This window comes from Scyliorhinus canicula, chromosome 7, assembly GCF_902713615.1.
Source record: "Scyliorhinus canicula chromosome 7, sScyCan1.1, whole genome shotgun sequence".
Taxonomy (NCBI): domain Eukaryota; kingdom Metazoa; phylum Chordata; class Chondrichthyes; order Carcharhiniformes; family Scyliorhinidae; genus Scyliorhinus; species Scyliorhinus canicula.
This window is the reverse complement of record NC_052152.1, coordinates 196,330,786-196,355,475: the sequence shown is the minus strand read 5'-3', so window position 1 is coordinate 196,355,475 and position 24,690 is coordinate 196,330,786. Positions and strand designations below refer to the sequence as shown.

Sequence of the window (24,690 nt, the reverse complement as noted above, 5' to 3'; positions counted from 1 at the left end):
AGAGGGTGGTGAATCTGGGGAACTCTTTGCCGCAGAAGGCTGCGGACGCCAAGTCACTGGGAGTCTTAAAGCCAGAGATAGAGAGGTCCTTGATTAGTAAGGGGACCAGGGGTTATACGGAGAAGGCATGAGAATGGGAATAAGAAACATATCAGCTGTGATTGAATAGCAAAGCAGATTCACCTTAAGGTGCATGTGTGTGGGTGGAGCTCCCTGTTGCCTCCTGCAGGGGGAGTGTGACTGGGTGCAGCTCCATGTTGCCTCCTGCAGGGTGTATATGTGTAGTGTCTGGGTGCAGCTCCATGTTGCCTCCTGCAGGGTGTATATGTGTAGTGTCTGGGTGCAGCGCCATGTTGCCTCCGGCAGGGTGCATGTGTGTGGGTGGAGCTCCCTGTTGCCTTCTGCAGGGAGTGTGTGTCTGGGTGCAGCTCCATGTTGCCTCCTGCAGGGTGCATGTGTCTGGGTGCAGCTCCATGTTGCCTCCTGCAGGGTGCATGTGTGTGGGTGCAGCTTCGTTGCCTCCTGCAGGGTGCATGTGTCTGGGTGCAGCTCCATGTTGCCTCCTGCAGAGTGCACGTGTCACGGTGCAGCTCCATGTTACCTCCTGCAGGCTGCATGTGTGTGGGTGCAGCTCCATGTTGCCTCCTGCAGGGTGCATGTGTCTGGGTGCAGCTCCATGTTGCCTCCTGCAGGGTGCATGTGTGTGGGTGCAGCTCCGTTGCCTCCTGCAGGCTGCATGTGTGTGGGTGCAGCTCCATGTTGCCTCCTGCAGGGTGCATGTGTGTGGGTGCAGCTCCATATTGCCTCCTGCAGGGGGCGTGTGACTGGGTGCAGCTCCATGTTGCCTCCTGCAGGGTGTATATGTGTGGTGTCTGGGTGCAGCTCCATGTTGCCTCCTGCAGGGTGTATATGTGTAGTGTCTGGGTGCAGCTCCATGTTGTCTCTTGCAGGCTGCATGTGTGTGGGTGCAGCTCCATGTTGCCTCCTGCAGGGGGCGTGTGACTGGGTGCAGCTCCATGTTGCCTCCTGCAGGGTGTATATGTGTGGTGTCTGGGTGCAGCACCATGTTGCCTTCTGCAGTGTGCATGTGTGTGGGTGCAGCTCCATGTTGCCTACTGCAGGCTGCATGTGTCTGGGTGCAGCTCCATGTTGCCTCCTGCAGGGTGCATGTGTGTGGGTGCAGCTCCATGTTGCCTCCTGCAGGGTGCATGTGTGTGGGTGCAGCACCATGTTTCCTCCTGCAGGGTGCATGTGTGGTGTCTGGGTGCAGCTCCATGTTGCCTCCTGCAGGGGGAGTGGGTCTCGGAGCAGCCCCGTGTGCAGCGGCTAATTGGTAGGCTGGTCTCGCGAGAGCTGTGTGGCGCATGCGCACTCGGGGTCTGTGGCGGTGAGTGAGGGGATGGGGGATGGGGTAAGGGGGATGGGGAGGGGGAGGCAAACAACCCCCCCCCGGGTTGACAGTGACCCCCCTGGGTTGACAGTGATCCCCCCCCTGGGTTGACAGTGATCCACCCCCGGGTTGACAGTGATCCCCCCCCCCCCCGGGTTGGGGTTGACAGTGACCCCCCCCCCCCCCGGGTTGACAGTGACCCCCCCCCCCCGGGTTGGGGTTGACAGTGATCCCCCCCCCCGGGTTGACAGTGATCCCTCCCCCCCCCGGGTTGACAGTGACCCCCCCCCCCGGGTTGACAGTGATCCCCCCGGGTTGGGGTTGACAGTGATCCCCCCGGGTTGGGGTTGACAGTGATCCCCCCGGGTTGGGGTTGACAGTGATTCCCCCCCCCCCGGGTTGGGGTTGACAGTGACCCCCCCGGGTTGACAGTGATTCCCCCCGGGTTGGGGTTGACAGTGATTCCCCCCGGGTTGGGGTTGACAGTGATCCCCCCGGGTTGGGGTTGACAGTGATCCCCCCGGGTTGGGGTTGACAGTGATTCCCCCCGGGTTGGGGTTGACAGTGATTCCCCCCGGGTTGGGGTTGACAGTGATCCCCCCGGGTTGGGGTTGACAGTGATTCCCCCCGGGTTGGGGTTGACAGTGATCCCCCTGGGTTGGGGTTGACAGTGATCCCCCTGGGTTGGGGTTGACAGTGACCCCCCGGGTTGACAGTGATCCCCCCGGGTTGGGGTTGACAGTGATCCCCCTGGGTTGGGGTTGACAGTGACCCCCCGGGTTGACAGTGATCCCCCTGGGTTGGGGTTGACAGTGACCCCCCCGGGTTGACATTGATCCCCCCCCGGGTTGACAGTGACCCCCCCGGGTTGGGGTTGACAGTGATTCCCCCCCCGGGTTGGGGTTGACGGTGACCCCCCCGGGTTGGGGGTTGACAGTGATCCCCCCCCCCCGGGTTGGGGTTGACAGTGACCCCCCCCCGGGTTGACAGTGACCCCCCCCCCCGGGTTGGGGTTGACAGTGACCCCCCCCCCGGGTTGGGGTTGACAGTGACCCCCCCCGGGTTGGGGTTGACAGTGACCCCCCCCCGTGTTGGGGTTGACAGTGCCCCCCCCCCCCCCGGGTTGACAGTGACCCCCCCCCCCCGGGTTGACAGTGACCCCCCCCGTGTTGGGGTTGACAGTGACCCCCCCCCCCGGGTTGGGGTTGACAGTGACCCCCCCCCCGGGTTGGGGTTGACAGTGACCCCCGGGTTGGGGTTGACAGTGACCCCCCCCGTGTTGGGGTTGACAGTGATCCCCCCCCCCCCGGGTTGGGGTTGACAGTGACCCCCCCCGGGTTGGGGTTGACAGTGACCCCCCCCCCCGTGTTGGGGTTGACAGTGACCCCCCCCCGTGTTGGGGTTGACAGTGACCCCCCCCTGGGTTGGGGTTGACAGTGACCCCCCTGGGTTGGGGTTGACAGTGACCCCCCGGGTTGACAGTGATCCCCCTGGGTTGGGGTTGACAGTGACCCCCCCGGGTTGACATTGATCCCCCCCCGGGTTGACAGTGACCCCCCCGGGTTGGGGTTGACAGTGATTCCCCCCCCCGGGTTGGGGTTGACGGTGACCCCCCCGGGTTGGGGGTTGACAGTGATCCCCCCCCCGGGTTGGGGTTGACAGTGACCCCCCCCCCCCCCGGGTTGACAGTGACCCCCCCCCCCCCCCGGGTTGGGGTTGACAGTGACCCCCCCCCGGGTTGGGGTTGACAGTGACCCCCCCCGTGTTGGGGTTGACAGTGACCCCCCCCCCCCCGGGTTGACAGTGACCCCCCCCCGGGTTGACAGTGACCCCCCCCGTGTTGGGGTTGACAGTGACCCCCCCCCCGGGTTGGGGTTGACAGTGACCCCCCCCCCCCGGGTTGGGGTTGACAGTGACCCCCTCCGGGTTGGGGTTGACAGTGATCCCCCCCCCCCCCGGGTTGGGGTTGACAGTGACCCCCCCCCCCCAGATTGGGGTTGAAAGTGACCCCCCCCATCCGGGTTGGGGTTGACAGTGACCCCACCCCCCCGGGTTGGGGTTGACAGTGACCCCCCCCGGGTTGACAATGACCCCCCCGGGTTGACAGTGATCCCCCCCCCCGGGTTGACAGTGACCCCCCCGGGTTGACAGTGATCCCCCCCCGGGTTGACAGTGATCCCCCTCCCCGTGTTGGGGTTGACAGTGATCCCCCCCCCCGGGTTGGGGTTGACAGTGACCCCCCGTGTTGGGGTTGACAGTGATCCCCCCCCCCCCCCGGGTTGGGGTTGACAGTGACCCCCCCCGGGTTGGGGTTGACAGTGACCCCCCCCCCCCGTGTTGGGGTTGACAGTGACCCCCCCCGTGTTGGGGTTGACAGTGACCCCCCCCCGGGTTGGGGTTGACAGTGACCCCCCCCCCCCCCGGGTTGGGGTTGACAGCGACCCCCCCCCCCCCCGGGTTGGGGTTGACAGTGACCCCTCCCCCGGGTTGGGGTTGACAGCGACCCCCCCCCCCCGGGTTGACAGTGATCCCCCCCCCCCCGGGTTGACAGTGACCCCCCCGGGTTGACAGTGATCCCCCCCCCGGTTGACAGTGACCCCCCCCCCCCGGGTTGACAGTGACCCCCCCCTCCGGGTTGACAGTGACCCCCCCCCCCCGTGTTGGGGTTGACAGTGACCCCCCCCCGGGTTGGGGTTGACAGTGACCCCCCCGGGTTGGGGTTGACAGCGACCCCCCCCCCCGGGTTGACAGTGATCCCCCCCCCGGTTGACAGTGATCCCCCCCCCCGGGTTGACAGTGACCCCCCCCTCCGGGTTGACAGTGACCCCCCCCCGTGTTGGGGTTGACAGTGACCCCCCCCCCGGGTTGGGGTTGACAGTGAGCCCCCCCCCCGGGTTGACAGTGATCGCCCCCCCCCCCCCCCCCCCCCCCCGGGACAGGGTCCGGTGCAGACCCCACCCCCCGGGACAGGGTGTGTTTGCTTTGGGAGGCTCTGCTCCTTCTCTGAGTCCCGGCTCAGCCCAATCGCGCTGCAGATCCGGGGCTGATGGTTGGAGTTGGAAGCCGCCGCACTTCCGCATTTGGTTCCATGGTTATTTTAACTTCACCAAACCCAGACGTATATATTTTTTAAAACGGTTTTGCAAAGACCTGAGAGTTTTTCTGATGAGTAGTTAAGGAGGGCGGTGCAGTGCCGCTTTGTTGTTGTTGCCCCATTTCTGAAAATAGGCAAGTTTACTGAGGACTGAAGAGGCGGGCCTGGCAAAGGTTTGCGGTATTGATGCTCACCCCCTCCATAACTCAAATCTGAAGAGGTCGCTGGCAATCCCCCTGCGGTTGCATGAATTGTTACTATTAGAACATGAGTTGGGAGGTTCAATGAATCGTTTCTAATCTGTTTAGGAAACGTGAAAGCTTTGGAAAGGGCGCAGAAAGGATTTGAAGACCACGTCCTCCAGATGAGGGACTCCCAGCTCTGTGGATAGTTTGTTGGGGGGGGGGGGGGGGGGGGGGAGCTGGGACTGTGCTCCTTGGAGCAGAGAAGGTGAGAGGAGATTTGGGGAAGGTGTTCAAAAGCAAGAGGCGCCCAGAAAAAGATAATTAGGGAGAAACTGTTGCAGAAGGATTGCAACAAGAGGACACTCATTTTAAGGTGATTGGCCAAAGAAGCATTGGTGACAGGACAACACACTTTACTCACTGAAAGTGAAAGTGTACTGCCAGAAAGTGCGGTGGAGGCAGATTGGATCATGGCTTTCAAAGGAGAGTTGGATAATTATCTGAAGAGAAATAATACGCAGGGCTTTGGGGGAAAGGCTGAGGGAGTGGGGCCAGAGGGGCATGGACAGGACAGACTGAATGACAGCCATTTTAAAATGCTATAACTGGGCAGCGAGCGGATGCTGCTATGATTGTGTATGGAAGGTGTATCAGTCCAGTTCCTTCAGTAATCTCTTGCTTTTTCTTTAATAGCTCTTGAATTGGAACACAGAAAGATTGGAGCAAGACGGTGTTTACCAATGGACAAGGAAGGAGTCCGTGAATTCATTCTTATGCTCATGTGAATTGACTAGAGTGTGATTCAACAACACAGGTGTGTCTTTATGGAGACACTTTTGCAAAATACCTTTGCTACATACCTCTGTATAAGATATAGGGCACTACTTATAAAGGAGCTGGAGGGGTGTGTGACAAATCTTGGTGTATTCCAGCTCCAGGATCCATGTACAAGTAAGTGGAAGCCTGCTGGTTCTTATTCAGCTCAAAAGGTTAATGAGGCAAATTTACTCACTGTTACCCATCCCAATCAGTGTCGTCTTCAGTTATGTTTTGGCTGACATCATCATGCAAAGTTATGAATTATCTCTACTCAGGCACTTCTGGAAGATTGATAGAATTGCGACAGTGCCATTCGGCCCATCAAGTCTGCACTGACCCTCTAAAAGAGCACCCTACCTTGGCCCACTCCCTCCACCCTATTCCTGTAACCCCATCTAACCTGCAAATCTTCGGACACTAAGGGGCTTGACCAATCCACCTAATCTGCACATCTTTGGACTGTGGGAGGAAACAAATGCAGATGAAACCGGAGCACCCGGAGGAAATGCATGCAGACACTGGGAGAATGTGCAAACTTCAGACAGTCACCGAAGGCTGGAATTGAACCCAAGATCCCTGGCGCTATGAGGCAGCAGTGCTAACCACTGCGCCACCCGTAGACTTGTAGATTCAAAAATAAATGTAATTTGAGTGTTCGTTGGGTTCTCCAAGAAATGCCATTGCACTCTACTCTAGTTGCAGCATTGTAATCTTTGAATGGCCAGCCCAAGAAGGGACCCTGAAGGTTTTGATTGGAAAGAGAATGGGGAATCTATCCATCTTATTGGTTTATATTGGTATCTTTGTTGTCAAGTAAATAACAGCTTTACTTTAGACAGATGTTTGGGATTCTGAAGCGATTCTGTTTTGTCCTTTATTATTTTTCCTTGATTCCAGTTAAGTCGCAATGCCGTTAGAGCTTGTGTCCAAACCGTTCTGTTTCATGGTCTGGAATATGGAATGAAAGAACTCTCTTTGTTCCTCGTTATGATTATAATTATGAGGATGATTATTATTATTCATGGTCTGGAATATAAAATGAAAGAACTTTCTTTGTTCCTTGTTAGATTGCAGAGGAGATAAAAAACCTTTCAGCCTACATTGATGGGAGAGCACATATCCTTGAGAGCCTAAATTAAGAAGTTGGTAGCGAGTGAGCTTGAGAAATGGCAGTGGGTTTGAACATGTAGAACATCAAGATTGTTGGTGCATAGATTTCCTACATACCTGGAAGTACAAAGCTTTAGCAGCCATTACATGGTAGGCACCAAATTCTGGATATACCTTTGCATGTGGTCTCATACCCAGACTTGCCTTTTAGTATCTGTTGTGCTACGTCTCAATTTCCCACATGAAGGAAAGCTACACGCAGCATGGTGGCAAGTCTTGCTTGGTGGGATATGGTCTCCGTCTATGCTGTGGTCAGGAGGGTTGTAGTTTATGAATGTCGGATGAGATCTCTGACAATCTAGACTACTTTGGGGCTTCTTTTGAAGTTAACAGATAAACCACCTGGAGAATGTTGAATCCAAATAAGCCTTCTGTGGATTATCCAGTAATTCAATACGTGAGTCAGGCGGATAGGCCTGCAGTATCTAAGGTACCATTCTGTGATAGACCAGGCTTTTTTTTTGAACTGCTGTGAAACTCTTCAGATCCTGTTGTCCAATGAAGTTATGACGTTGTATTCATCCTTGTGAACTATACCTGTTTTTAAAAAAGCACTTCATTGATATCATCTTTTTCAGATTCAAATGTTTTTAAGCCTTGAATTACCCACAATCAGAATGAGAGGAATTGAAAAAGATAAACATTATTTTATTGTGATGAAAGAATTTACTGACAACAAGAAGAAGATTCTAAAAGGCTCAATGGGCTATTTCACCATGTCCGAAACTGAGGAATTATCTGCAGTTGTGGAGCAATGCAAAAAAACAATGAAAGTGAAGAAAGAACATTTAAAAGAAATCAGCAAGGATGAAGCAGAGTTGCTTCTTGAAATTCAGGATACGTATCGTCGATGTGAACTCATTCAGGATGAAAAGCTCTTCAAATCTATTTCTAACCTACAAATTAATGACATTGTAGAAGTCAGAGGGAAACCTAGAAGTTGTGTAGGAATTGTCAAAAATATTAAAAACTCTACTCGAGAAAATGGATTGAAACTACAGGGATCATTGTTTCAAGTTGAGTTGGTGGTAAGTAGCACATAATTAATAAATATTACGGGGTGGGCAGGGTAGCAGCAGTTCCTGGCGAAGGTTTCTATCATGTTGCACTTATAATGTAAAAGGTATGAGCTGCCAGATTTTTTATCAGATGGTATATATCTTGCAGAGAAGGGTTAAGCTAGGGAAGTGAGCTGGAAGTACTCCAAAATGTGGGAACATGTATAATTGATTCTGTCTTGTCCAGCAATCAAGTTTTTAAAAAAGCTTGTGTGTCAAAGTCCTGGTCTCAACTTTGTCTTTTTGTTCTGGAGTTTGGATTTTTGTGTAATATTTCAGCTGCTTACCTCAGAAGACCTTTCTGGTATCCAGCGGTTAATCTGACTTCCTACAGCTTGAGTTTTCAATGTTTGCATTGAGGCACAAAAGGGGTAGATTTAGTAATTTGAGCTTTTGCTTACTGGTTGTTTTTATCCATTCACATTAGATTTCAATTTCTGTTATGACAATATGAAAAGACTGGAATTGTACGACAACCATAACTTTTTTCCATCATCTAACGAAGCAGAGATAGTTTGGGAAACTTGGGCCTGTAAATTGTTATAATGGGAATAATTTTTGTGGTTTTCTTTGCTTTGGAGTTTCCTGGTAATGCATGCCTTTCCCAGACAAATGCATGGGATGGGTACATAATCCCCATGATGAATTGGCTGAGAAGGAGTAGGGATTTCTAAGGTTCACCAAATGATAGTGTATAGTTCCACCAAGGATGTTCAATATAATTTTCACTATAAGCATAATGCAGATATTGTAACTTTTGTGGCATTGTTCCACCCACAGGCTGTACTTTTAAAAAAATTATCTTTGTGTTCAATAGACAGGTGTGTTTCTGGCTATATAGTCCTTAGTTTACTATTTGCTTCCTTATTTGGGCTTTTTAACCTTGTTTGAGATCGATTTAGGGCTGAGTGTTCAATTGAATAATTCAAAAGAGAACTAGATTGTTCTCTGAAAAGGAAGATGGGGTATTGGGGAGGAGGTGGGGGAATGGCACTACGTGAGTTGTTCATTCCAAGATCCAGTGCTGGCACAATGGCCAAATGACCTCCTTCCGGATAGTAACAAATCTATGACATGTAGAACTTGTGTTTTCTTTAAAACTTCAGACAAGTACAGTGCAACAGTTTGTAAGATATACTGCCTCAGAGCAAATATTTTCCTTTCTCTCCTTAATGCAGGAGGGACAAGACCATAAATTGAAGGGGAAGAAAAACATTAAAGAACTCTCCATTCATGCAGGAGATATAATTTTTACAAGTAATACTGAAGTAGAACCAACTCGTACAAACGATAAAGAAAGTAAATTGTATAATGATGGTAAGCTTTATTATTGATGCTGGCGAGGAGTATATTTTGTGCACGTATTTGCCTGTGTACTAGCACCTATCTTTAGGATTTGAACATTATTTTTTAATACTCTATCTCCATATTCTAGATCTGATATTTTACAATATCCCATTTATTGATTTAAGAGCTGCTTTACCAGGTTCCTGATCCCTCATGAACCGTGGAGGTGGAGCTCCCTGCATTGTTTGGAGATGGGTATTGCAATCTTTTAACTGTTATAGAACAGTACAGCACAGAACAGGCCCTTCGGCCCTCGATGTTGTGCCGAACAATGATCACCCTACTTAAACCCACGTAACCCATATACCCGTAACCCAACAATCCCCCCATTAACCTTACACTATGGGCAATTTAGCATGGCCAATCCACCTAACCCGCACATCTTTGGACTGTGGGAGGAAACCAGAGCACCCGGAGGAAACCCACGCACACACGGGGAGGACATGCAGACTCCACACAGACAGTGACCCAGCCGGGAATCGAACCTGGGACCCTGGAGCTGTGAAGCATTGATGCTAACCACCATGCTCCCTGTGGAGACTGATAACTTTAAAAGAAATAATTGGATTCCCAGCAACCAACTTAAAGGAATTGCATGACAGGATTAAAAGTTTTAAGACTTTTACTGGAACAAATAAAAATCAGTGTCTTAATGTAATAAATAATGCCACATCGCATATATACTTTGCAGCCCGTTTTCCAAAGAATTGCAGCCTTTTCAGGAAGCAGTCTAAAGTCATGACCAACCTCCAAAGGGTTCACGTCTTTATTTTGTCGAATAGTAATGTCCCATGACGATTGAACGTTCTCTCCCTCTGTCCTCTGAAATACACAAACTGACATTCAGCTGTAAGCCACACTCTGGCGATTTCTTCTTCAAGCCTCAGCAGAGCAAACCTTCCAATATCCTTTAAATCATTCTGGGTTCCTCTTTGACCAGTAGACAAGTTTCCCCCAGCATTCTGCCTGGTAACTAACACGACAGACAGCCTTATCCGTCTCCAACTGCTGTGTCTTCTTTCTCTTTCTGTGTCTCTACTGGAAGACTGTCTGAGGCAAAAAGTCTGTAAAAACAAGAACATCTCCTTTTGCCTTTGTTAGCAGGTGTGAAAACATTGCACCTGGTTCTGAATATATCTTAACCTAGGCCCCCTGATACCTATGGGGACTCAGGTTGTTGTCAGACAGAACTCCTAGCCAGTAGCATGACTTCCTTTATTACTCTATTTAACTTAAACTAAAAACACAATAATCTTATAAAACATTACATTTGTACCACACTGCACGAGTGAGGGAGATTCTGAATGCCATTGCAACCCCACAAAATATTGGCCATTCAATATTCACTTAGATGTCGCTCTTTTTAAACAAATTTAGAGTACCCAACTATTTTTTTCAATTAAGGGGCAATTTAGTGTGGCCAATCCACCTACCCTGCACATCTTTGGGTTGTGGGGTGAGATCCACGCAAACACAAGGAGAATGTGCAAATTCCGCACAGACGGTAACCCAGGGTCGGGATCGAACGCGGGTCCCCGGCACTGTGAGGTAACAGTGTAACCATTGCGCCACCGAGCCACCCATCTTAGATGTAGCTCTGGATACATGACTTGGGATTTGGAAAAGAGAGTGTAGAAATTAAAATTCCTTCACTGTCACAGTGATATTATATTTTTGATGTAGGAAATGCTACCAAATAATAACATGCTGTTTTCCTGAGTTTGCAATGTTCCCTTCAGTACCCAGAGGAAAACAGTACCATAATTGCAAAAAATATTTAGTATTGACAACAGTCATGTATGAGTTAACAGTACAATTAGTTAATGAGTTGGCAACACGGTGGTGCAGTCGTTAGCACTGCTGCCTCACGGTGCCGAGGTCACAGGTTCGATCCCGGCTCTGGGTCACTGTCCGTGTGGAGTTTGCACATTCTCCCCGTGTTTGCGTGGGTTTCACTTCCACAACCCAAAGATGTGCAGGGTAGGTGGATTGGCCATGATAAATTGCCCCTTAATTGGAAAAAATGAATTGGGTACTCTAAATTTATTTTTTTAAAAAGGTTAATGAGTACAAAAATATGGTAAAACTGCATGGAAAAAAATGAGCGCTGAATTTAAATCTTTATTCTATGATGTCCTATCCATTGATTCAGTGACCCTCTCCCATGTTTCTGTAGTGTAGATCCCTCAAACTATGGAAATGGAGCTCCCTGCATTGACAGAAGATGGGTACTGCAATCTTTTAATGCTCCATGGGTGAGACAATTTTAGAATACTGTTGTAGTCTGACTAATGATGGTATGATGAGGTTGATACCTCATGTACACAATATCTGTGGAACAATTACTAACAAAGCAAGGCAAAGTCATTTTGGAAAATAATTTCAAGGCATGTAGTGACTGAAAACAAATCAACTATGGATAGTGGAGCATATAGCGTTGATCTCATTTTTGTGAAAAAAAATCCAATTCCTGTGAGGGACAAGCATTTTTAACTTTCTATGCTACCAGAAATTCTACTTGTTCATCCTTTATCTAGAAAGGGCATTTCCCCCCTTCAACCAATCCACCTCGGTATATTGTTCCGACCCCTTGGGCTAGTGCGTGGTCAATTCCAGCCCCATTTGATCCGAAGTTGTTACACAATTAAGTTAACCAGTAATTCTCAGAAAAAAAAAACAAAGTCTGAGGCCCTTGGCTGCCCAATAGTTACAGTCACCAGGTTTGTAAATTTAAACCCAATTACTTCTTATTTATAACAAGAACCACAATAAAATATGCAGCAAGTACAACTGGTTAACTATTATTGACTTCCTAATCCCCACCCTCTATAAACAAACCCCCAAGATAGACAAACACAGATGGAAGGAGCGGAATGAAAATTATAGGTAAAAGGAAAAAAAAGTCTTTGTTTCAGATGGTTGTCTTTAAGCAGACCTTTCTTCAAAGTAAGCTTTCAGATTTAGGTATGTTTTTGCCACCTGTAATGGTTTCCCTGCAGATCCATTCATTCAGGTTCTCTGTAGGTTCAGAAATACATCAACTCACAGTCTTTCTGGAGAGAGAGAAGAAGCAGGTCCTTGTCCCTGTGCTTCTAGGAGTCAAACTCTGCTTTCCTTAGGTCTCTGGAAATCATCCCACTCAGGCAGGGTCTAAACACCACCTGCTACCGGGCAGAATACAGCCTTTTTGGCCAAATCATTGGCCACCAGCCAACCAATTAAACTGAGTCCCACTCCATCTTTTGGGTGTTGAAAAGTCTGGGTCTTCCTGTCCAAAGCTAGCATCACCATATACTCTGTTTCAACTTTTTGAATGTGTCATTCTCCCTGCTGCTTGACCTAAAGATACATGTTCATTAAACGTCCATGGATCAAAAATAATAATGGCAAAAATGAAGAAAGAGGAAATAAGAGAATCAACAGGAAGGATTCTTTCAGTATCTATTATGTCCAATGTATTGAGTATACTTGCAGCGAGGACCACAGACAATATCATGTTACCACCATATGTTTAAAACTATTCTGAGTTGCTTCTGCTCTCAGTACAGCAAGTGGAGCACTTGAAATGAGGCACCATTGCTGCCAGATGTTGTGATTTTGATTGCTTGGATTTCTTTTTGAAATGCTGTTGCATGTCATGAATTAACTCCTTCAGTAAATTCTTGTAGTTACTTTCAAAGCAGTATAGAAAAATATACCTAAATCAATTTATAAAAGAAACTGTCACCAATGAATTATAATTTTAATGATTTGACCAGTATTTCCATGTGCAGGTAGCAATTGATTGTTGTTAGCTCAGTGATGGGGGGGATCCTAAACACAATTTAAAATGAGTCAGTGGGATTTCCTGGTCCCCCTGGAGGAATGGGAGTTTTGCCTGAGCGTTAAATTCTCCGTCCTCGCCAGCAGAGGCAGCGAGGCAGACTCGCGATGGAGAATCCCAGCCACTGTCTTTCCCATGGATCCCAGGACTTCTAGGGCCGTCTTGCTTCCAGGAATTTCTGGGGTTTTCCCTTCTTGCTTTCTGGAACTTTTGGGGTCTTGACTCTTGAAGTCTTAAAGATTCTACCTTTCTCAGCTTAATGCTAATATGCATACAAAGCCCATTTGCACCTTTTTAAGATTTCAAATTTCCTACTCTCTGTCACAGCCACTTGCCGAATGCTTTCTCTCCCAGTTTCAAATTACTGTTGAGTGCTCTAGGCAGCTTTCACTTTCTCTTAAAGCAACTATCTCCTGTCTTAATACTGAATTCTAACCTTGATACCTTGGACTTCATATGGAAAATTCTTAGCTATCTGAATTCTCATGGCAATTCCTAGCCTTTAGTTACTTCTGTTTCTCGCGGCAAACCCTAAACCCATATTTAGCTCTGGGTTTCTTGCAGTAAACCCCAAACCTTGCTTGGCACAACTACTAGCTCCTAACTCTCGCCTGGTAAAAGTTCCCTTTCAGCAAGTCACCTGAAACAAATGGTACCCCCTGGCAAACGCAAAGGTCCAATTGCTGCTGCTTTATTTTTATACCCTTTTTTTCAGGGAGCTTTTGCAACATTCAGCCCAAGTCTGAGCAGCAGTATGAATACAACAAACTTTTCTGAAATATTAGTAAATCCTCACCAACAGGAAGTGTGCTCATAACCTCCCTACAAAACCCTAACCTTAACTTACACCCTATATTTACATTGCTTTATTAATATTTATGGATTCCCTACATCAAAGTAACCTGGACTTGTACCCTTTTACAATTCTAGCCCTCAGACCATTCTTTTAGTCAATAATTGCCCCAGTTTTGGCTTCTGTTTATTGCATATGCTGGACACACTAGTGCTCAAATGCAACGTGTCCCAAATATAACCTCTGTTCACTTCTGTGTTTTGTTTAAGCTACGTTATGATATTTTATACTTAAGATATGCCAACTTAAAGATATCTTAACATTACAATAATACATACAAATAAAATTGAGACTTTCCATCACTAAACATAGGTACAGTTTAACAACTTAAGCCTTATTAATTAAACAAGTGTGTCAGTGAGGTGAAGTCTAACAGTGTCCATCTGTTTCTCAACTGCACAGCCCCAACTCTTTCTGAATTTTATAAATTCACCACTCACACTGTTGCTGAGTAACTAGAATGACTATCAGGACAAATAGTTTCCTTCTCTGTTCCAACCCATCCAAAGAACAGAATGCTGATGTGAAAGAACAAAGACTCACAAACTTGTGAACTGCACAGGAATGCTTCACCGAGTCCAGTTTGTAAATTTATCCCCTATTGCATTTTTGTGGAAAGTATATAAGGCTTTATTCGTTTTTTTCCCCTTCACCGAAGACTATGATAACTCTACTTGGGTGCCTGGTAATACTTGCTGTAAATGGCATTTGGGTGTGATTGTTTATTGTAGAATGTTTAAGTATAAAATGCGTTGTATTTATTTTCAATATTAGCAACTAGAAGATTGAAATAATGCAAAGAGTTTTGGTGCTGGGGAGTTTCGTACTTCTGACATTTTTTTATAATTTCCCACGTGTTGGCTGGAAAATAGAGTGGATGTCGGGTAAAGTTTCTTCATTGCCACGTCAATAATTTATCCGAAAGCAAAATTTAAAGAGGCCATTGCAATGCAATCATTAGACATTTTCAATTTTCTTTATCAACTGTTGTTGTCGTCCTGATCAAATTAGACTCCAGAGACTTGTGCACTTAATCGAGGCTGACACCCGTTGCAGTACTGAGGGAGCATACACTGTGGAACATACCATCTTTTTAATGCGAAGTTAAACTGAGGTCCCCATCTGCCCCTTGATTTGATGGATAAGATCCCATGGCACTGTTCAAAGTGGAGCGTTTGTTTCAATAAAATGGCAAATATTCACCCATCAATCAACATCACTAAAATAGATTACCTGGTGATATATCTCATTGTTGTTTATGGGACCTTGATGCACACACACTTACTGCTGTGTTGCCCTATATTTTAACAGTTACTACCCTTCAAAGAGTTTCTGATTTGGCTGGAAAGCACTTCCTTAGGCTGTGAAAGCCCTTTAAAATGCGTGCCCTTTTTCTTTATAACATATCAAGAGTGAGATGATAGACATTTTGCAGAATTATGGGCTTTTTATGCTGTGGCCGCAACAAACTAGGTGATACTTGCCAAATTAATTTTAGGAGCTTGCTTCGGTGTGAGCTTCATTCAACCCGACCAATTGACTATGCTTTCTAACATTCACATTCTGGTTTTGAACTGACGTGTCTGTATGTAATTTGTTTTTCGGTTGTTAACACCTGAGTGCAGCCCAAGGAAATTTTCCTTTAATACCTTGGTTTTTTGTCAGAACTTAATTGAAGAATATCAGGTTAACATGGGAAGCGACCCATTTTCCTTCACCTATCTCTTGCCTTCAAAAAGCCATGAGTAGAAAAACTCACTCGGACCCCAGTATAGTCAATGTCAGAGTAAGGTTTTAAAAATGTAATTTACGGGATGCGGGCATCGCTGGCTAGGCCCATCCCTAGTTGCCCTTCAGAAGCAGGTGGTGAGCTGCCTTGAACCACTGTGGCGTAGGTATACCCTCTGCTATTTTAGAGGGAGTTCCAGGATTTGGGCAGCACGGTAGCACAGTGGTTAGCACAGTTGCTTCACAGCTCCCAAGGTCCCAGGTTCGATTCCTGGCTTGGATCACTGTCTGTGCGGAGTCTGCGCATTCTCCCCGTGTCTGCGTGGGTTTCCTCCGGGTACTCCGGATTCCTCCCACAGTCCAAAGACGTGCAGGTTAGGTGGATTGGCGATGATAAATTGCCCTTGGTATCCAAAAAAAAAAGGTTAGGTGGGGTTACTGGGTTATGGAGATGGGGTGGAGGTGTGGGCTTAGGTGGGGTGTTCTTTTCAAGGGCCGGTGCAGACTCGATGGGCTGAGTAGCCTCCTTCTGCACTGTAAATTCTGTGACTTTGATCCAGCGACAGTGAAGGAACGGCGATACTGCCAAGTCAGGATGGTGAGTGACTCAGAGGGGAACCTCCAGGGGATGATGCTCCCATGTACCTACTGCTTTTGTACTTTTGGATGGCGGAGGTTGGATTCTTAAGGAATCTTGGTGAGTTCCTGCAGTGCATCTTGTAAATGGCACATGCAGCTGCCGTTGTTCGTCGGTGGTGGAGGGAGTGAATGCTTATGCAATGGATGGCAATCAAGCGGTCTGCTTTGTCCTGGATGGTGTCAAGCTTCACTCATTGAAGCTGCACTCATCCAGGTAAGTGGAGAGTATTCCATTACTCTCCCGAGTTGTGCCTTTTAGATGGTGGACAGACTTCGGGGACTAGAGGTGAGTTAGTCGCCGCAGTTTTACCAGCCTTTGAACTGCTCTGGTAGCCACAGTATTTATATGGCTAGTCTAGTTTCTGGCCAATGTTAAGCCCCAGGATGTTGATACTGGGGATTTCAGCGACGGTAATGCCATTGAATGTCAGGGTTAAATCCTCTAACCCTGGTGTGTTGTGCAAATGTTACTTGCCACTTGTCAGCCCAAGCCTGCATATTGTCCATCTCGTGCTGCATTTGGACATAAACTGCTTCAGTATCTGAGGAGTTGCGAATGGTGCTGAACATCTAACCTGATGATGGAAGGTATGTCATTGATGAAGCAGTCAGATGGTTGAGCCTCAGACACTACCCTGAGGAACTCCTGCAGTGAGGTCCTGGAACTGAGATGATTGACCTCCAACCACCACAGCCACGTTCCTTTATGCCAGGTATGATCCCAACCAGCGGAGATTTTTTCCACTGATTCCCATTGACTCCAGTTTTGCGAGGACTCCTTGATGCCATACATCGATCAAATGCTGCCTTGATGTCAAGGGCAGTCACCCACCTCATCTCTGAAGTTCAGCTCTTCTGTCCAAATTTGAACAAAGGCTGTAATGAAGTTTGGAGCTGAGTGACACGGTGGTGCAGTGATTAGCACTGCTGCCTCACGGTGCCAAGGACCCGGGTTCAATCCCGGCCCCGGGTCATTGTCTCTGTGGTGTTTGCACATTCTCCCGGTGTCTGCGTGGGTCTCACACCCACAAACCAAAGACGTGCAGGATAGATGGATTGGCCACGCTAAATTGCCCTTAATTAGAAAAATTAAAACAAAATTAAAAAAGAAGTACAACTGAGGGGCTCGCTAGCCGATTTAAGAGGGCGAAGAGTCCACCACATAAAGAGGGCGTTTAAAAGTCAACTACATTGCTCTGGACCTGGAGTCGCATGTAGGCCAGACCAGGTAAGGGCGGCAGTTTTCCTTCCCTGAAGGACATTAGTGAACCAGATGAGTTTTTAAAACAATCGACAGTGATTTCATGGTCATCATTAGACTTTTAATTCTAGATGTTCTATTGAGTTTAAATTCCACCACCAACCATGTTATTTTTAGTCTGTATGTTTATATTGTGTATTGACAATTTCCTGCTAATTTCCTGGTAGATGAAAAACATTGGAACAAGTCGCCGGTTGGAAGTCCACCCCAACAAGTTGGTTTGCCTTCTAGAAGAATGGGCAGAGAAACATCAAATGACGTTTCAACCCCACATCTACCCTCTGGTGCCACGTCAGACCATTCAAAGAATTCTAATCACTACACTTTGAAAACTTTTCCCCCGGGGATGTCCACCCCATCCAGTCCTGATGCTGAGCCTGCTGAGAGTGAAAATCCAGCTCTGGAGGTTGAGTCAATGGTGGAGGTGAAACTGCATAATAATGCAATAGTCTATGGAGTTATTAGGTGGATTGGCACACCAGAAGGGTACTGCAATCGCTGGGCAGGAATTGAATTAGTGAGTATGAGTGTAAAGATGTTTTCTGAACCATGTGCGACATATACATTTCAATTTCTAAAAAATAGATATTTATACTAAGGATGTCAATGGCTTAAAGACTTTTTAAAAAAGTATTTTTATTAAGGTTTTGCAGAATTTTTCATAATAAAACAGTAGTAACAATAATAGCAAAACAAACGAGTGAACATAAACGTAGTGTAAAAAGAGAATATACAGTAACAATTAAACAGACATTACCCCACGCAACCCAGTCTTTCCACACCATCCCAGTGAAGCACTAAACCACCCCCCCTCAACACGGATTGCTGACATTTTAATTTTCCCCGAGAAAGTCGACGAACGGCTGCCACCTCCGGGAGAACCCTATTAAGGCAAACTTTATTTTCTCGAGGCTGAGAAACCCAGCCATGTCGTTAACCCAAGTCTCTACACTCGGGGGCTTCGAGTCCCTCCACATTAATGAAACCCGTCTCCGGGCTACTAGGGAGGCAAAGGCCAAGACGTCGGCCTCTTTCGCCCCCTGAACACCTGGGTCTTCTGACACTCCAAAGATCGCTATCTCTGGACTCGGCACCACCCGTGTGTTAAGCACCTTGGACATTGCCCTCACGAACCCTTGCCAGAACTCTCTTAGCTCCGGGCATGCCCAAAACATGTGGACATGGTTTGCAGGGCTGCCCTTGCACCTCATACAACTGTCTTCTACCCCAAAAAACTTGCTCATTCTCACTGCCGTCATGTGTGACCGGTGGACCACCTTAAATTGAATTAGACTGAGCCTGGCACATGATGAGGAGGAATTAACCCACAGACCCGCTTCCAACTCCTCACCTAGCTCCTCCTCCCACTTGCACTTGAGCTCCTCCATCGGGGTTTCCTCCGCCTCCTGTAGTTTCCGGTAGATATCCGACACCTTCCCCTCCCCCACCCAGGTGCCAGAGACCACCCTGTCCCGTTTCCTCAGTGGCGGCAGCGCCGGAAAGGCCACTACCTGTTTTTTTTCAGGAAGGCTCGTACTTGCAGATATGTAAAGGCATTTCCTGACAGCTGATTAAATTTTTCCTCTAGCGCCTTCAAACTGGGAAAGCTTCCATCTATGAACAGAAATCCCATCCTTCTGATGCCTGCCCTCTGCCAGCTCTGGAACCCACCATCCATCCTACCCGGGACAAACCTGTGGTTGTTCCATATCGGGGCCCAGACCGACGGTCCCTCCACCTTCTTGTACCTCCTCCACTGTCCCCAGATCCGCAGTGTCGCCACCACCTTGTGGAGTAACTTGTGGAGTAACGGGTTGGCGAGAACAGCAAAGGAGCCGTTATCAAAGCTCCCAGACTAGTACCTTTACATGATGCCGCCTCCAGCTACTCCCATACCGCCCCCTACCCATCGGCCACTTCCTAATCATAGCTATATTGACTGGCCAGTAGTAGTTGCGAAAGTTCGGCAGTGCCAACTCACTGCCCCCCCCCCGACTGCGCTCCAACAGCGATCTCCTTACTCGTGGGGTCTTATTCGCCCACACAAAGCCCGTAATGATCCTACTCACCTGCTTAAAAAAGGCCTTGGGGATGAAGATGGGGAGGCACTGAAAGACAAACAAAAATCTGGAGATTTTCACGGTCTGCACCCTCCCTGCCAGTGACAGCGGGAGCATGTCCCACCTTTTAAAGTCCCCTTCCATTTGCTCCACCAACCGGGTCAGGTTGAGCCTGTGCAGGGCATCGGGCATCCCATTTCCTGGCCACCTGTTTACCCAGGCAACGAAAATGTTTCTCTACCATCCTGAGCGGCAGCTCTTTCAGTCTCTCCTCCTGCCCCTTGGCCTGGATCACAAACAACTCGCTCTTTCCCATGTTCAGTTTGTACCCTGAAAAACGACCAAAATCCCACAGGATCTGCAGAACCTCCCCCATCCCCTCTACAGGGTCCGAAATGTACAGGAGCAAATCATCCGCGTATAGCGAGACCCGATGTCCCCCCCCCCCCCCGAACCAGTCCCTCGAGGCTCTCGGCGCCATAGCTAGTGGTTCTATAGCTCAGGCAAATAGTAACGGGAAGAGGGGACACCCCTGCCTTGTTCCCCGGTGAAGCTCAAATTACCCCGACTTCAGCCGGTTTGTACATACACTTGCTACAGGCGCCTGATACAGCAATTTCACCCAGCCAATAAAGCCCTCACCAAACCTGAACCTCCCCAGCGTTTCCCACAGGTACTCCCACCCCACCCGGTCAAAGGCTTTCTTTGCGTCCATCGCTATTACGACCTCCGCCTCCCTCCCTCTGAGATCATCATAATAATATTCAAAAGTCTCCGGACATTGGTTGAGTTGTCTGCCTTGAACAAACCCAGTCTGGTCTTCCTCTATCACCCCTGGGATGCAATCCTCAATTCTTGTGGCCAGAATCTTAGCTCGCAATTTAGCATCCACATTTAAAAGCAAAATCGGCCTGTATGACCTGCAATGTTTCGGGTCCTTCCCTCGTTTAAGAATGAGTGAGATCAAGGCCTGTGACACTGTTTGGGGGAAGGTTCCCTTCTCGCTAGCCTCATTGAAGGTCCTCATCAGGAGTGGGCTCAATATTTCCGAAAATTTCTGATAGAATTCTACCTGGTAACCGCCCGGCCCCGGAGCTTTACCCGATTGCAGGCCCTCTACACCCTTGACAATCTCCTCCAATTAAATCGGGGCCCCCAGCCCCTCCACCAGGTCCTCTTCCACCTTTGGAAACCTCAACTGGTCCAAAAATTGCCTCATCCCTTCCGTTCCTGTCGGGGGCTCCGACTCGTATAGTTTACTATAGAATTCCTTAAAGACTTTGTTCACCCCTCTGGATCCAAGACTGTGTTACCCTTCTTATTCTTTACTCTCCCCGATTTCCCTGACCGCCTCCCTCTTTCGCAGTTGGTGTGCCAGCATTCTACTCGCTTTCTCCCCATACTCATGGACTGCCCCCCTTGCCTTCCTCAGCTGTGCTACCGCTTTCCCTGTGATCAACAGTTCAAACTCCGCCGCTCCCTCAGTAGCCCCGTCTCGGGGGCCTCCGCGTATCTCTTGTCCACTCGGAGTATCTCCTCCACCAGTCTCTCCCTCTCCACTCTTTCCCCTATGGGATCGAATTGAGATGAGTTCCCCTCTGACAACTGCCTTCAGAGCCTCCCAGACCATTGCCGCTGCTACCTCACCCGTATTGTTTGTTTCCAGGTAATCCTGGATGTTTCTGCTAATCCACCCCCAAACCTCTTTATCCGCCAGCAGCCCCATATCCAGTCTCCAGAGTGGGCGCTGCCCTCTCTCCCCACTAAGCTGCAGCTCCACCCAGTGCGGGGCATGGTCCGAGACTGTGATTGCTGAGTATTCTGTCCCCGCCACCTTTGGGATTAACGCCCTGCTCAAGACAAAGAAGTCTATGTGGGAATAAACCTGATGAACGTGGGAGAAAAAAGAGAACTCCTTCGCTCTCGGCCGGGCGAACCTCCAGGGATCCACCCCCCATCTGCTCCATAAAGCCCTTCAGTTCCTTAGCCACTGCCGGTCGCTTCCCTGTCCTGGGATTCGACCGGTCCAGCTCGGGGTCAATGACTGTGTTAAAGTCTCCCCCCCCCCATGATCAGGTTGTGTGACTCTCGAGTCCGGGATTTTGCCTAGCATGTGTCTCATAAATTCCACATCATCCCAATTCGGAGTGTAGACATTCACAAACACCACCCAGACCCCCTCCCACTTTCCACTCACCATTATATACCCACCACCCTTATCTGCCACAATTCTCCCAGCCTCGAATGCCACACCCTTACGATCGGAATTGCTACCCCCCTGGTCTTCGAATCCAGCCCTGGAACACCTGGACTACCCATCCCTTTCTCAATCTCCCAGTCTCTCCTTGTAGCTACAATTCTCCACCCTGGCAATATTTTAGTAAATCTTCTCTGCACTCTCTCCAGAGCAATTACATCCTTCCTATAATGTGGTGACCAGAACTACATACAGTACTCCAGTTGTGGTGTCACCAGTGTCTTATACATTTCCATCATTATATCCCTACTTCTGTATTCTATACCTCTGCCAATGAAGGAGAGCATTCATAAATCTTCTTTACAATCTTATCTACCTGTACTGCTACTTTTGGGGACCTGTGCACTTGGATGCCAAGATCTCTCATTTCATCTGCCCTTGTCAGTATATTCCCATTTTGTTGTTGGTTGTTACAAAACAGATGTTGAATATTACTGAAAAAAGACATTCTATCAAAGCTGCTTTCCTTGCACTTATCAGGACAAATCGCAAGAATACTAAATTGTAATGGGGACATCACTTTATACTGCAGGAGAAGAGAGTGCTGATTGGTTGGCACTGATTGGTTGGCAAGTGGACACAGATGAGTAGAGACATTGCTGTGGAGAATGCACCAGTTGACTAATAACTGACAATTAACTGCCATTTCTGGTGATAGACTAACTACCAATATTCATTAATAATAATAATCTTTATTAGTGTCACAAGTAAACTTACATCAACACTGCAATGGCGCCAGTTCGGATATATCGATGGAGAATTCAGAATGTCCAATTACCTAACAAGCATGTCTTTCGGGACTTCTGGGAGGAAACCAATCAGGGTCTGCTTGCCAATTAATCAGCACTCATGCAGTATAAATAGTTCCCTATACAATTTGGTATTTCTGTCGTGAAAAGTGCAAGTTGAAAAGCTTTAACAGCATGTGTCTTTTTTCAGCAATACTCTAGTCGTTTGGTAGTACGGAACTGGAAGTGATATTTGCTGTATGGGGTTATAAAATTTAAAAGAATATGGACTCCAGGGAGGGAAAAGTCAAGAGTTGAATTCAAAGACAATTTTGCAACATTGGGAAGTAATACTTTGGCCTCTTTTTAAAATGATTTATTTATAGGACTATGAACTAAATGATGCTAATGATGGAACCTTTGAGAAAAATCGTTACTTCAATTGTGAGCAGAACAAAGCAATTTTTATACCGTTAAGGAACTGTAAGCCAGATGCCCGTTTTTGTTCAAATGCACCAAAGGAGATACCAGGCAGTCCACTTCATGCACCAGGTAAAATTACTCGTTGCTTTCTGCGCTATCATTGTGGACATTTAGATGGAGAATTGCTACAGTACCTTATTGGGGGCAAAATAAAGAATCTGTCACTGAAGTAACTTGGCAAATTCATTATCGGATACCTGTTGGTGGAATTCTGCAGCAGCAGAAAAGCATGTGTAAAATACATGAGCACCTGTTAAGTTTTCATTCAGCCTTAGAAATAAATATAAAAACAGGAAATATTGGGAAATACTGAGCAGTTTGGGTAATGTTGGTGGAGTTAACACGTTGGTGTTTTTAGCATGCGACTGCTTGGCCAAGCTTGGGGACCAGTTTTACCATTCTGTTATTTTTTCCCTAGCCTAAAATGACACAAAATTTATCTGGTTAGAGAAGATAACAGCCGTTTGCATTCTTAACTCACGCACTTAGAAGGGAATGGAATTATAAGCCACTATATCGTTCTATAAAGTAGGAGAAACACTCTTATGGAGCCTAAAGCTAATTCACTGCCAAGAACAAGATCTGAGAATGTGATGCCAGTGAATGATATAGCAGATTTCTTTACATTCAAGTTGGGGATATAGCAAAGTCTGAGGAATGTTCCTATTAAATTCTAGCCCAGTAATTCACTCTGGTCATTGGGACTTCAGGATCAGATTTTGTATGTCTTATTTGAGTTTTTCATATTGTGGCCCAATTAAATTGGGGTCTGCAGTTAAACTTTTTCTTTCGTTGTTGCATGTTGCCGGGGGTTCCCTTCATTGGAGTGCTCGATTGTTTTTTTTAACAAACAATTTTATTGAGGTAGTTTTTTGGCATTGTAAACAGTTACAGACATCAACCGAAAGAAAGCAAAAAAGGCAAAAATGTGCAAACATCCGCGTACATTCAATACTTCAATCGTAACATACTGCACAAGCCCGCTCCTCTCTCACCGGCACTACCCGCCAATTTATCCCTCCTACTCTACTCTACTCTAACCCCCCCCACCCCCCCTCTGCTGACTCTCACTCTCCTGCAAAGAAGTCAATGAATGGTTGCCACCTTCCGGCGAACCCCTGTACAGATCCCCTCGAGGCGAACTTAGTTTTTTCCATACCCAGGAAACTCGACATGTCCGTAAGCCACAACTCGGTCTTCGGGGGCTTTGAGTCCCTCCATGCCAATAATATTCGTCGCCGGGCTATCAGGGAAGCAAAGGCCAAAACATCGGCCTCTTTCTTACCCTGGGCTCTCGGGTCTTCCAAAACCCCAAAAACATGTGTACGTGGTTCGCTGGTCCTCCTGCGCACCTAGCGCATTTGTCCTCTACCCCAAAGAATTTGCCCATCCGGGCCACTGTCATGTGGGCCCGATGAACGACCTTAAATTGAATCAGGCCGAGCCTGGCACATGTTGCGGTCGAATTCACCCTCCTCATGGCTTCTGCCCACATCCCGTCCTCCATTTCCCCGCCTAGCTCCTCCTCCCATTTGAGTTTCAGTTCCTCCGTCTGGGACCCTTCCTCCTTCATGAGCACCTTATAAATATCAGAGACTCTACCCTCCCCTCCTTTCCCCCCTAGAGACTATTCTGTCTTGGATCCCCATTGGCGGGAGGCATGGGAAGGATGGGACCTGTCTGCGGATAAAGTCCCGCAACTGTAGGTACCTGAAATCATTTCCCCTTACCAGACCAAATTTCTCCTCCAAGCTCCTCAAACTCGTAAAGCTCCCTTCCAGGAACATATCGCCCG

General features: G+C 47.9%; 1 protein-coding gene across 11 annotated transcripts in view; it reads left to right on the top strand.

The window, feature by feature from the left end:
- The first annotated feature begins 1,346 nt into the window (after positions 1–1,346).
- cyldb (cylindromatosis (turban tumor syndrome), b) overlaps positions 1,347–24,690 on the top strand; it is a 46,780-nt gene continuing 23,436 nt past the window's right edge. Inside the window, exons 1-7 of one of the 11 annotated variants that reach the window (XM_038803608.1) lie at positions 1,347–1,387; positions 5,363–5,620; positions 6,556–6,748; positions 7,237–7,686; positions 8,895–9,033; positions 17,535–17,884; positions 22,799–22,964. In XM_038803608.1, coding sequence (XP_038659536.1) covers positions 6,746–6,748; positions 7,237–7,686; positions 8,895–9,033; positions 17,535–17,884; positions 22,799–22,964 — 1,108 coding nt within the window. In that variant the 5' untranslated portion in view covers positions 1,347–1,387; positions 5,363–5,620; positions 6,556–6,745. Of the gene's footprint in view, positions 1,388–4,392; positions 4,658–5,362; positions 5,621–6,555; positions 6,749–7,236; positions 7,687–8,894; positions 9,034–17,534; positions 17,885–22,798; positions 22,965–24,690 lie in introns of those variants that run through there. The other 10 variants (XM_038803611.1, XM_038803610.1, XM_038803609.1 and 7 more) reach the window with 10 other exon arrangements.